Source organism: Siniperca chuatsi, linkage group LG18 (genome assembly GCF_020085105.1).
Source record: "Siniperca chuatsi isolate FFG_IHB_CAS linkage group LG18, ASM2008510v1, whole genome shotgun sequence".
NCBI classification, from domain to species: Eukaryota; Metazoa; Chordata; class Actinopteri; order Centrarchiformes; family Sinipercidae; genus Siniperca; species Siniperca chuatsi.
In genome coordinates this window covers 5,558,943-5,573,040 of record NC_058059.1, presented here as the reverse complement: position 1 = coordinate 5,573,040, position 14,098 = coordinate 5,558,943, and the positions used below count along the sequence as shown (strand labels likewise).

At 38.0% G+C, this 14,098-nt stretch overlaps 1 protein-coding gene across 2 annotated transcripts in view; it reads left to right on the top strand.

Moving 5' to 3' along the window:
* LOC122865610 (netrin receptor UNC5D-like) overlaps positions 1-14,098 on the top strand; it is a 152,595-nt gene that overhangs the window by 113,291 nt on the left and 25,206 nt on the right. For both annotated transcript variants that reach the window (XM_044174290.1, XM_044174291.1), the window contains exons 5-9: positions 6,396-6,570; positions 7,675-7,842; positions 9,792-9,956; positions 10,283-10,315; positions 12,321-12,506. In XM_044174290.1, the coding sequence (XP_044030225.1) occupies positions 6,396-6,570; positions 7,675-7,842; positions 9,792-9,956; positions 10,283-10,315; positions 12,321-12,506 (727 nt within the window). The remainder of the gene's footprint in view (positions 1-6,395; positions 6,571-7,674; positions 7,843-9,791; positions 9,957-10,282; positions 10,316-12,320; positions 12,507-14,098) is intronic.

Sequence of the window (14,098 nt, the reverse complement as noted above, 5' to 3'; positions counted from 1 at the left end):
CACTAGCTTATCAGGCTCATTTGAGTCTGTCCTGTCCCTGCCTTCTCATCAACATGTGCATCTCTCTATCGCTTTCCCTGGAAGGGGAGACTCTAGGACCGACACAGTATGCAAATCACACTCTGGGTTTATACACTTCCTGCAGTGAACACAGTGAAAAGAGTAGAGTAAAGGCAGAGTGAGAGAGATAAATCAAAGCAAAAACATGACAGAAAAACCTCCCAAAGTACAAGACGATTATTTTAATTTACTTTAGCTTAAGAATACCCTAAGGGCCCCAAAAAACGAGAATTCACAAACTCTATGTTCTACTCCTACGATCACAGAGAGACTACAGGGACAATTCTGTGGTCAGTTACGTTGAAGAAGACAACAACTGAGGCTGTTAAATGGCTTAGGTTACACCTTTCTACTTCTGTTGTCTACTTTTATTTAACTGAGCTCATATGCCTGTAACAACAATGTGATTAAGAATCAGAATCAAATATCGACATAGTTTCCAGAGGAGGGCACTGGTAATGTTAGTATTAACTTTCCACTTCCTTAAACAAATGTTCTTGTTATGAAAATAATATTTTTTCGATAAACTTGAGTGTTTGAATTGTGATATCGCGAAGGCAGTCCCAAAAAACAATATGGGGTGGCAGCAGCCAAAGCCCTTCATCCTTCTATGGATACATACAAGCACACACGGTGTGTTCGCAGTGCGTACTTTTGAAAATGTCTGAGACACACACAGGCTAATTTAAAAAATTACAATAAACATAAATATAATAAAAATAAAGATAGATGACAAACATCAACAGTATACACCGTATTGCCACAGTACAGCACAGAACCAATATTGAGAACAGGGACAGAGAGGCTCACAAACACTTAACATTCTAAACAATTCAACAGTATTGCAGAGAGGGTGAGTGAATGATCCATAGTGAAGGGCAGATCAATATCACAGTAATCAATACAAACAGAGCTCACTTGTTATCGATACCAACTAAAAAGGATTGATTAGAAAGTTGTTGTGTTTTTAAGTGTGGTTGCAAAGTTCTGTCAGACATAAAATGCCCTTAAATAGTGACCCAGAAGTCCACACCACAGCCGTCCTCCTTTAGTCTGTTTTGGTAAGCGTAGCAGTTGATTAAGCTGTAGATATGTGAAATAGCCTATTTTTTTTTATTATTTCTTATTACACTAAGAAATCTTTCTTGTTTAGTGTAAAAGTTAATACTTTCATTCTGTTGGTACTTTTATTTCACATAAATTTATTTTATATTACAGTAAAGTTGGGAAGGTTTCATGTGATTTATATTATTAGATTAACATTATCATATATAATACTTTATGTTAATATTTTTTCAAACATAAATACTATCAGGATTTTTCAGAAATTGGTGTGAATTGTCAGCTACCCATAATAATGTTGCTTTACTGTTTTTATTTGTATACATTATAATGCCTTTTACTGATCTGGGAACAAATAAGGCAATAAATATTATTTCATCAGAATGGCCCATTTCAGAAAAATATAATTACTGATGCATTAAAGATTAATGTGTAAGCATCATGTTAATGTTGCAGCTCGTGAAGGTGGGGCTAATTACTAAACTACTAAATATGCTGTAATAATACACCGGATACCTATAATAATACACCAAAATGAATTAGGAGATTATATTTTGTATTAACAATCTGAATCTGCAAAGAATCTAGTAACTAAAGCTGTCAAATAAATGTAGTGGAGTGAATATTTTCTCCTGAAATGTAGTGGAGTAGAAGTATAAAGGAGCTTAAGTACAGTACTTGAGTAAATGTGCTTAGTTACATTCCACCACCGATTTAAAAACACAATCAGGCAGGTTGGGATGAATGAGCCTGACAAAAAATCTTGCCCACATCCTTTAATCTTCAATGACAAATGGAGGGGCAGAGTGGCATGTCAGAGGGCTTTACAGTGCATGCCAGCCACTTTGCAGTGGGTTGTCATAATGGTAGGCGAGTGGCACATACTCTTTTGGTAAATGGTAAAGTACTGTTAACAGTTCACTTGAGAGAGACTTGAGACAGAGGTACTTCCTGGTAGAGATTGGTGCCGATACTGACGCTATTAAGCAGATCGGGTACCATGTCGTGACTGAACCGCATTAAATACAGTTTCTTTGTCTATGTAATCAAGAAAATTTGTGTTTACACTATCAGTTACACCCATTCATTAATGGCAGGCCAGGGACTTAGTTATTTGTGCCACAGCAATCCCAGCAATCATGTTCGTGTAAAAGAGTATTTTGTTGTCAGATAGTGAGCAAATATGATTATAAAGTTGTAATTATTAGCCATGAGCTTGTCGTATTGGCATATACTGTATCAGATGGGGCTTGTCAATATAGTATCAGGGCTTGAGCTAAGATTTACAGTAAGATACAAAACAGCAACAGAGGAGGCAGGCTTGTCACAGAGGCCACTTTAGAGGAAGTACTATCAGACAGAGCACCTCAACCATCTACCTACCCACCTATCTATACATATATACCAACTGTTATTCTGTACCTCCATGGAGAATGCAGCATAAAAACTTACACGGTCAGCCTTAATTCAGTTAAGTCGGTTCCTGTTGTCAAGTATAATGAATTACGTAAGACACCGACGAGTAAAAAACAATGCTGTGCCCAGAACTGGTCGAATGGTCAGGTGTGCCACCTCTGGAGTCACAAGTGCTTCCTTAGTGGCAAGGATCAAATCCCACCTGGACGCAAATGTCCAGTAACTCTCCTCTCCTTTCATCCCCACTTTCCCATGGCCCGTGATACAGTAATAAAAAGTTATGAAAGTTTGATCACTCACTTATAAAAGATACAAGCGGTATCATTTCAATGACCCTGATTTAAGACATTGGAAATCTTATGGCATTTCAGATGCTGTATCTTTGATAGTGTGTTTCTTTACTGTAATTTATCATTTCTGTCATATTACCTGCAGGGGGTAGACAACCCTACATCTACAATATCATATAATGCTATTAAATTCCTCTGCAATAAAACTTCCATAATGAAGTTCATATGATTCAGTTTTTGCTGTCCGATAACTTTTGATTCAACTCAGGGATAATAAGGTAATGCATTAATTGTACTGTACTGTATTATATCGTAAGGTGTCCCTGTCACTTAGTTCACCTTTAGCTAGAACACAAGCAGGTCTATGAGTAACACAAATTGAATGCACACCACTGTCTTTGTGCTACATTGTAAATGAGGGAAAAAAACACTTCTCTGCATTACTTTAATAACTGATTAATGAAAAATTTCTGCAAAATAGATGGTATTTGTCATTGTTATACAGTGTAGCACTCTTGCTTTAGGCAATGCATTTAGTTTCACTCTGTATTTCCTGAGGTGACATATTATCCACTAAATATTGAAATATATTTAATTTAAAACATAATGGTTAAATCTTTGTACCTGTCAAGTTCAATCTTGGCACTACTCTACAAATATGCATCTCATCTGAATACGTGTCCAGTGAGAACAAAGGTTTGGGGGTTAATTTTCAATTCAGTGAATTCCCCACATTATATTTCTCCCATCACACTTGTTTATAGCTGCCTGCAGGAAAATTGTTTTTTAGTTTTAGTTGTTATGGGGTTTTTTCCTGAAATAAATGGAAGCGAAGTAATTTGATATCTTATAAGTTAATGCTCTGAGTAAAGTACAGCAGCAATTTGTGTTTGAATTGATATACAGTGTTTGCGTTTGCAAATCTGACCTTACAATACTGAACGTATAATTATATAAGTTCTTCTTATCTAGTAGTTGGTGACCAATAGCTTTATCCACACTTAATCAGCACAGCTTCTAAAGGCTTCGTCTGTTACAATGTCAGCCACTTCCTAGTAGCACATTTTCCTCATTTGCTTTTTCCCCCTGCCATGTACTAACTCTACTCCCACCTGTGTTCCCGCCATACCCCATCACCTGACACCCCACCCCCCTTGGATAAGTTTGCCTCATCTCGCCTGCCTTCCTGGTTTTGACTGTTGCCTGTTTTCGACCTTGAGTAAACTTGAACCTTTTTACTTACTGGCCTGAGTTGTGCTTTTGGGTTCAAACCTGTTTTTACTGAGCCTTTACAATGGTCTCTCGGTGACATTAGAGATGCCTTTGAGAGAAAATCTCTTCGAATACTTCAGACAAAACACAGGCTGTGTATAATGTGACCCTGGTTAAAAACAACAGAGCTCACCTCTGTCATCCTCTCATGAAAGAGGCTGCAGTATTTACAGAGAAGGTGATAAGTACAAACCTCCTACTTGTCAAGGTTAATTCCCTACTTCCCAGATACTAGATGGGGCCGCAGTCGGTTACAGAACTTTGTACAATCAGAGGAAGAACAGCTGTGTACCAGACTTTACTCTATATTTGTGACTACAGTATAAGACCTCTCTAGATAGATAGATAGATAGATAGATAGAATAAGAGAGTGTGTCGATGCTTGAAGCAAAATATAAGATTATAATGTGATTGCATAAATAATCCTTTAAAATGCATAAAAGCAAAAATAATAATTGGTATGATGAAACCACAAGATAGGGGTGAATTTTGTATGATTAAAATAGAAATTAGCACTATTTTTCCACTATGGAAGGTTGAAACTGACTGCTTCCATAATTGAGTAGATTGATGGTAGCAGCTGTGGAGAATGTAATACAGCATGGGACGGCAACACTGGGGTTGATTAGACATTGAAGGTGTGAAATAGTGAAAGGCAAAAATATAAAGGCACGGATTGATAGAATGACCGAGGCAGCCCACCAGTGTGGTTGGTTGGTTTGTCTTGAAAGCTGTGGAGCCAAATGATGAAAAAAGTTAAATTAAAGGCACATGATGAAAGACATCTTGGGCCATCAAAAGGAGGGGGGAAAAAACGTTTGTGACAACATGAGTCCTGATTTATTGATTTTCCAGCTCAGTTTTTTCATCCAGGGTGCTTCGAAAGAGCAAAGCAATCTCTGAGTTTGTTGGCTGGTGTTACATTCCTTTGGCAAATGGACACTCTCCACAAACACACGCAAACACACTGGAGTACAACCCCATGCACAAACACATGGAGCTCCCAGTGGGGCGGCGTTTTTAATCCTCAAATACACTGCCATAAATCAAACCCCACTCCCTCATGCCCCAGCTCGTCTCTCTCAATGAAAAGCTCAAGCCAGTGGCACATTAATAGCAATTTACAGGGCCAGTCATGCGAGGAGAGGAGCATCAACAGAGCGTCCTTTATTTTGTAGTTTCGTATTACTTTCACTCACTACACGGCTACTGAATTGGTAACGATAGCTGATGTGACCTACCTACTGCATTTTTTTTGGGGGGGGGTCCTTATCTGAATTGAGTGTCTAATAGAGGGTAATTTTTGCTGTACAGATTGTGAAGCTTCTTGAGGCAAATTTGTGATCTATGGGATTGGGCTATATAAATAAAATGCATTAATACTGACACTTGCATTACTACTGTGTATGAGTCTACATCATTTAACATTACTGAAACATAACATGTCAAATATACAACTGCAACAGTTAAACAAATGACTTTCCAAATACTCTCTATTTATGGAGAAGCTGTTCATATAGTTAGCTAAAAGTAATGAATAACAAACAGTTGGAATAGTTAGCTAAAAGTAATTGATAAACAGTTGAAATAGTTAATGCTAGCTACAGTAAATGTAATGGATAAATGGTTGAAATAGTTAGCAAGCTGAAAGTATGCTAACAGTTCAAATAGTCAGCTATATGTTATGAAAAATATTGTAACAATATCCACTTTTATATAATTAATAGCGTTAAATAACATCTACTTTATAATCCATTCATTCCATTGATTAGAACATCCTTTGAGTGGTGAAGGCGTATTTGAGCTCATTTAATAGGGCTGTGAGGGTACATCAGACAAAAAAGGTTGGGAACCACTGATGTAAACAATAACCGCATTATGTCATGTTACAAAACTGAAATACAAATGACTGTAGTGTCCTTAGCAAGTTCACAAATTCACCCAACACACAAATAAACAAACTGTTATTATGAGAGACTCTGAAAAGGGGAGTATTCAGTGTTAAGGAATCACAACACACACTTGCCTCACATCATGTCTGTAATGATGGGGTAAGATAGCATAGTCTTCCAGTTCAAAGCTACATACTCTCACTGCTGCAGATTACTGCAGTCATTATCACCTTAAACTATAATAAAACAAAAATATATTCTATATCAGATCATAGAATAGTCACTAAGTAATACAGTATATTTTAGCGCTGATCAGATAACTTAATCATTTGCATCATTAAATGTGTTTGTCTACATGAAAGCCTTAGACTGTTGACTTATTTATGTACACTGCTGTTTTCAGGTGGAATGGCTGAAAAATGAAGAGCCTCTCAGCCCTGAAGGTGTCACTGATACAAGAGGCGACCATAATCTCATCATCTCAGAAGCTCGCCTCTCTGATTCCGGAAACTATACCTGCGTGGCCAGCAACATTGTGGCCAAGAGACGCAGTGCAACAGCCGCTGTTGTAGTCTATGGTAAGATATCAAATTCCAGATATACTTAAGGTATACTTATTTTTCAAAAGAAAATGTGTCCAAAGTTAGATTCTGTCCCAGCCAAAAAGGCATGACGGTAGAATTCTTTAGGTTTGCAGCACAGATGATCAAAGCAATGTCAAACAGCTTTCTTGTCTGCATCAAAATATCAATTTTCACTGCAGAAGTGGGCTGTCAAATTGGCAGCATAAACAAATTCCCCAAAGTCATTAATACAAAAAGCACTGCTCAACCACAGCGTGTGGTCTTTTTTCACACAAGAGTCTAATGAGTAGGTAATGGACAAGTGATCCCTGATGTGTTAAAACAAGAAGACATGGGCACAATATTTACAAGAACTCAGTTATTAATGGTATTAATGGAAAGGCAGTGACGTGGGCTGTCACAACTCCCCGGCTTTTACCTGCCAGCACTCAACACCTTGGGTGGAACGCTTTTGTATACTGCAGGCCAGCAGACACTGTTTTCAGCATTTTTATAGCCCCATAGAGAGCTCTGCAGAGACAAAGGAGAATAAGTGAAATTATAATGTCATACTAGCACCACCTCCTTTCACACCAGAGGAACACCTTGTTAACTGGAGTGTTTCAGTGCTCATTTTACTGACCTTTCATCCTGTTACTTTTATTTTTTCAGGGAGGACATTAAGCTGCTGTAGGAATTCATCTAATTCTTTCTGACACCCCGTTGTTGAGGCCCATCAATCATTAATTTCCTTAATGCTAATAAAGTCTCTGATAGGCTTACTACTCCTGATAGCCTCAGACAGATGTACAATAGTGGGACATAGTATTTCGTCCTGTGCTAAGACAGCAAATGAGCTGATTAATCAATCATCCTGCATTATTATAGACAACAAATCAGAGGACGAAATGTAAGTATACGGAAGAGAAGACACCATTGATCATCTTTGTAAAGATACCTCAGTTGTCACATTTGAGTGAACGTTAACTATGCAGTCACTCTGGTGCAGTTTTTCATGAAAGAAAATATATTGTTAACCACAGAATGTAGGTCGGTTTTCCAGTTTTCATTCTTATAGTATCTGTACATCCCTTTCCCTTCATCCTTTGGCACATACAGTGAATGGAGGCTGGTCATCGTGGACAGACTGGTCTCCCTGTAATGTACGCTGTGGCCGCGGTGTGCAGAAACGTTCTCGCACTTGCACAAATCCAGCTCCTCTCAATGGGGGAGCCTTCTGTGAGGGCATGTCCGTACAGAAGAGCACCTGCAACACACTGTGTCCAGGTAAGCACAAGGACATAGGCCACATGCTGTTAGTGTTTGTGCATATGGTTAAAAGAGTTTTTGAAACTGTCCTCCCACCTCACAGCTTTCAGTTAATAGTTCTGTCATGAAAATCTTAAAACTGACTTCATGGGTGCATTCAAGGATGCTCTGAGATTTGAGATTTAGGTGCTTAAAAGCATTGCATTCATGGGCTTTATTGTGCAATTGGTTATTTCTTGCATTAAAGGAATAGTACGACATTTTGCTTGCATTTTGTGTTATAAAAGATTAATACCATATTTAAATAGGAAGCCATAGCCAACAGGGGTTAGCTTAGCGTTGCATTAAGACTGAAAGCGGGGGGAAACAGCTAGTCTGGCTCTGTCCAAAGGTAACAAAATCAGCCTACCAGCAAAAGCTCACTAATTAATCACTAAAATCACATTCTATATGTTGTTCTGCACCTGTGAAATATACACAGAATTCTGTTATGTTGGTCTTTTTCTGCACCATCCCACTTCTTTACTCAACTCATTGCCTCTACTTAAGTCTTTGCACTATACATATTACAGTGATATTGCACATATTGTACATATTTTTTGTGTTTATGTGTATAGATATGTACATTTATGTACATACATAACTGTATATCTTCCTTGTAAATATGATATATTGTTTCTTTTTATTTCTTCCTGCAGTGCTACTTTTTATATTCAACTTGGTTCTATTTTATTGCCTATTTTATTGTTTTATTCTAATTTAAAATATTTGATGTTTGTATATATTTTCTGTTCTTGTACTGTGGAGGTTTCTCTCTGCTCACAAATGCATTACCACAAAATAACAAAGTAAATGTGACAAAGAGTGAAAATGGTCTCTGTGATTGATTACTCACGAGAGTTTAAGTTGAATACCTGAAATTAACAGAGATCTGTGTCAGCTTTGAAGGTAGAACAATCAGTCCAAAAACCTGAGGTACACTTTGTAGTTAGCGGTGGTCTTCTTTCAACCAGTTACATTTCACCGTGAATGCATTGCATGTCTCCACTGCTGATAGTGCCAGTGATTTGTATCTGAAATCTAATGCAGCGGCCCTTTAAAAACAGCAAATAAGGAGAAAATGAATGGGAAATGGAGAGAGGGGTGAAAAAGAGAGAGAGAGAGAGAGAGAGAGAGAGGAACAGCAGAAGCTTAGGTTGTCAGGAAGAGCAGAGCAGCAGTTCTAGTTAACAAAACTTCTGTGTAATCTGCTCTGCCCAAGTGTTTTTTTCTAGACAAGCCCAAATTTATGATTTCAACCACAGCACCAGTATAAAGGAAAATGCTCATCAGGTTTAAGAAGAAAAAATTATCAGGGGAAGGCAGTGCACTCCTCCAAACATTATCTCCTCTTTGCCAACTGCCTCCTTCGGTAGGATTCTTTCTCCCGCATCTGAGTTTGAACATAAACGGGGTACATTTGCGTTTAGATTAGCAAGAAGAAGGGAACTTTTAAAGCATTTGGAGGTGAAGACTTGATGAAGTGTGGCATAAGCAGAGCGTCTTTGTGCTCCAAGTCAGCAAGATGGCACAACATTTTTGGCACCCTGAGAAGGAAAATGTTTTTGTAAAGATAGTAGTGCAGCTCTACCTACCTTGAAATTATTTTCAAAGTCCCAGAGAACTATTAAATGAATCAACTTAGGCTTGATGTTTGAATCTTTTACAAGAAAAGTTAGCATCTTTGTCATGTCAGGTTTTTTTAAATTGCTTCCTTTCACCTCTGTATCTTCTTTTTCTGTATTTTTCTGTATCTTCTTTATTCTTTTGTACTTTGCTTGTACGTGTGTGTTTGTTCGCACATGTGCATGTAGTCCAAAGTGAATGAAGGGATGACAATGTACTCCAACCGTGCATTATGCACATCAAATCTGTGTATGTGCATCCTTCTATTCTTAAACATTTGTGTTTGTATCTGATTCCCTCAGTGGATGGCAGCTGGGGAGAGTGGAGCGAGTGGTCGGTGTGTAGCTCAGAGTGTGAGAGGCAGCGCAGCAGAGAGTGTACAGCTCCGGAGCCCAAACATGGAGGACGGCTGTGTGACGGGGTGGCGCTGGCTACAGACAACTGCACCGGCGGCCTCTGCACACAGAGTGGGTAACATCACCACATCTCTCCACTGGTTAACAATGAGAAAAGGATAGTGTAGCATCATTACTGTCAGACCCATTGTGTTCAGGGACTGTGTCATTATAGATTTACTATTCATAATTTTTGGCAGTGTGGGCTAGATCTTGATCGTCATTATAATCATGCTCATTACCAGCACCCTTATCCATCTTCATTATTCATCCACTGCACTCCACATACGTAACACACAGTGTGCACAGGCATGGATGCATACACAAGTAATTAAATAAACTAACACTTGTAGTATTCAAAAAGGTTAGGCGATTCTGATGTTTCTTTGTCTTTGCAGATCGAAAGTTGCTACATGATGCGAAGCCACAGGGTGAGTTTCTCCTCAGCTTCCATTACTTACTATGATGTTATTTTAAAGATATCGCTGACTATAACCATGGCCTGGAAGAATACTTGATTCTGATTAGAGATTGGTGTGCAATAAGTTTGTTAATACATTCACCAGACGATACATTGATTGGCTGGAGGGTGTTGTTTTCAGAATTATTTAGTGTCATCATCACCATTATAAATGACTTGTACTTGGGCTGCTTGTTTCAGCTGTTGCTAGGCTACACTTCTACTATGTGTTGGAGATTTAAAGTAACATAAAGTCCATGTTTGACGAGCGAGGATAGTGCCAACACAGTGTTTTTATTGAGGACCATCAGCAGCAGTCATTTGGTTGATTCAGCATGGTGAACTGGCAGTAAGTGAGAGAAATATGTCTAACTGGTGATTTAGCCTAGCAAATCAGTCAATTTACCCTAGAGCGTATTCCCCCAAAATAGGAAACAATGCTTATATTTTGATAGCTGGAAAGCCATGGTATAAGAGGGATAAATCACTCTGACAGGCGTGGTTATGAAAACTAACACTCTGCATGACTCTGACATCTGTATCTGAAATAACTGTTGCCTCTATTTTAAGTATGGGAGAATTCACAGACAGGTAGCATACAATATGAATGAATAATAAGTAGAAATTACAAGCAATTTTCCATTTCATTGCATGTATTTTAGCATATAAGAAAAGGCTGGTTGTGATTTTTGTGTAATAGAATAGACATTTTTGAGTGGTGGTTGTTCTCTAACCGCAGCTGAAATGCTTAGGCAGAAGATTGTGAAGGTTAGTTAGTGTTTTCTCCACCCTTGGCATACTGTATGTTGGATCATGTGACTTGTTAATAGACTAACAGTAATTAAAGTAAAATACCATTTACTTCTTTGTTGTTAAAATAAACATTGTGAAGTTTAAACTGTATTGTGTATGTCCAATAGTGTCAGTAATAGTTATGGATGATGATCAGTTCTATCAGCTGAATCAACTGTTCCAACTTTACCGTTATTACCTCAGTTTTACTTCTGTGCTAAAACACTGTAAGTTTCCACTGATACAATTATTTTTGAATACATCAGGTTGACATTTCAAGCCAAGCAGCCAGTGGTTTACCACTGTATATCCATTTCTTTATGCATTATTGCTGTCTTGGGTAATAGGACATTTATGTGTTGATTACTGCATAGTTTTCGCAGTGAAAAAAACAATATGATACTGTACCTAGTAAGCCATAAGCACATGTTCTCCTTGTCCTTTAACGCAGTTGTGTATTTTTTGTTTGTCAGAAACGGGAAAAAGAATACAGCCAGGCTGTCAAAACTTCCCAAGCCCTCAATTAACCTGCTACTGTAGATGTTAATGCAGCTTTGCATATTTTGTCAATTTCTCTCATTTGAGCTTCAGGCTACTTAGACGATTTCTCAGCATGTCCTTTTTCGGCACAAATCTCATTATCTTTCAAGAACAAGCTAGCAGTCCCTTTATTTCCCACTCATTCTTTTTATTTGTGAAGTTGGACGCTGCAGTACTGGTGGGACCAGATAGAGCATAATCATTGCCGATGAGCTAATTTAATGAATTGGTTTTGTCACATTATCCCAGTGGAACGGAGAGTGCCTCCAACACCAGAGCCAAGCAGTGTTTGAAATGACAGTCAGGTGCAGGGTTGATTATAATGGCCTTCCTTCCGAGGTTCCTCATTAGTAGCTTTAACACTCCAGGATGGAACAATGAAGCTGTGCATCAGGAGGCAGGGCAGACGAGGAACAGAAAACAAAAAAGGCGCTAAAGTAGTTTGAAACCAAAGTAGACTTGCCTCCTATAAAAGACTTTCACAACTTTAACTCAGCTGATGTTCCTCGGCAACACATATTTTCAGTTTATTCTAAAAGAAAATGTTTCCTAGCTTGCCAATTAAGCGCAGTAGACTTAGAAAGCAAAAGCAAAAAGTTGCTCAAAAATATGCTTCTCTCTCTTACTCATTCTTCCTTTCCAAGGTGTGGAGAACAGCAGCGATGTGGCCTTGTATTCCGGCCTCGCTGCGGGGGTGGTGACAGTGGTGCTTCTGATCATCGCTGTCACTCTTTACCGAAGGAGCCAGAGTGAATACGGTGTTGATGTCATCGACTCCTCCGCCCTCACTGGGGGCTTCCAGTCCTTCAGCTTCAAGACCTCTCGTCAAGGTGAGCCATTGACTGTGTCTTACAAATCTGATTTACACTCAAAATTGTGCCAAAAAATGTTACATCCTACTGTGAACATAGGCTTCCCACCACATACAGTATCCACACTGGGAAGTAACAAAGGAAAATGGACAAAAGAGGTTGTTAATGTTACTTGATAATATGTCTAGTGGTTGAAATAACTAGATAGATGCATTCTGTGTTCAGATCTTCAGGAAAAGAATCAAGAAAAGTTTTGTTAGATAATGATTCGATATTTAATGGAAGAATTGGTTCTAAAATCAGATACACAACATGAGGAGAACATCTTCGATATTTCAGACATTCGGAATATTTCAGTTCAATTCAGAATATCTTACCAGTGTGGTGTGTAGAAAGGTACAGCAAGTGGTGTGGTTAATTCGAGTCCGGTGCCATGTTCGATGATTTAATTAATTAACGATATGCACGCTGCTTGACTCATGCGTAATTACACTTAGCACACCGCATAAATTAAAGAGTAGAGTTGAAACACACCTATTATTCCTGCTGCTGTATGATAGCTACAGGTAAACTAAAAGAGAAGGACCTCATACAGTATGTAGACCCAATAGTTGTGGATGATAATTTTGGTTAAGATCTCCTGTGATTTAACACAGGACAGATTCTACACTATAGCCTTCATCTCATTTGAATTTGTGTTTTGATATGCATTTAGACTTGTACTACTACTTTTTTTTTTAATCTAAGAGGCAAAACTCAACAAACATGAATAAGGGGTTTATGTGATTTTGAAGAGCGTCTCACCATCTAAAAATGCAAAAAATGTTCTTTGCACTTGACTTTGCAATAAGAATGTTAAAGAGCAGTTAAAAGTACAAGTACTAAAATTGCTCTCCACCACCTAATGTGCATAAATATAACCTCAGCTGTGACACTACACCCACCTTGGCACAAGTGTGTTCATTTGGATTCTCAAAATGACCAAACAGACAGAAGCGCAAAAAATGGTCCCGTGCCCAATGAAAATGGCATGTGGGTTGCATTTGCATGGAAAATACAGCATTATGTGTATTTGCTATAATTATATTTTTTTTTTTGAGTGTGTGTTGTGTATGTTATCAGTGTATCAACCTGGTGATCGTAGTCAAAAATATGAGGATTTTATAGATTTTCTTTTTATAAAAATAAAATGAAATGTAGCTTCATGACTGCAATTGCAAACATGCTATTTTAATTATTTTGATTATTCAAAAGCCACTAAAAATCTGTATAAAATCCAAATCTGTCAGTTTTGCCTGTTAAGACAGTGAAAAGACATTCTCCTCCAAACATAAGAACTATGCACGAATGAAGGAGGGAGATCAGACACAGGTCTAACTTTTCAGCTTGTCTCTTGGTGAACAAAAATATACAACACACACACTCAGAGGATGCTGAATGAGTTATTTTTAGGAGACCACAAGATATAAGATGTAGTTTTAATTCTATTGCACTTTATTTTCATTCAAATCCTATATATATATATATATATATATATATATATAAAATATGGAGATTCTTGCTGGCTGTGCACTAAATGTCCAATAACATACAGTATAAAGCTTAATCTG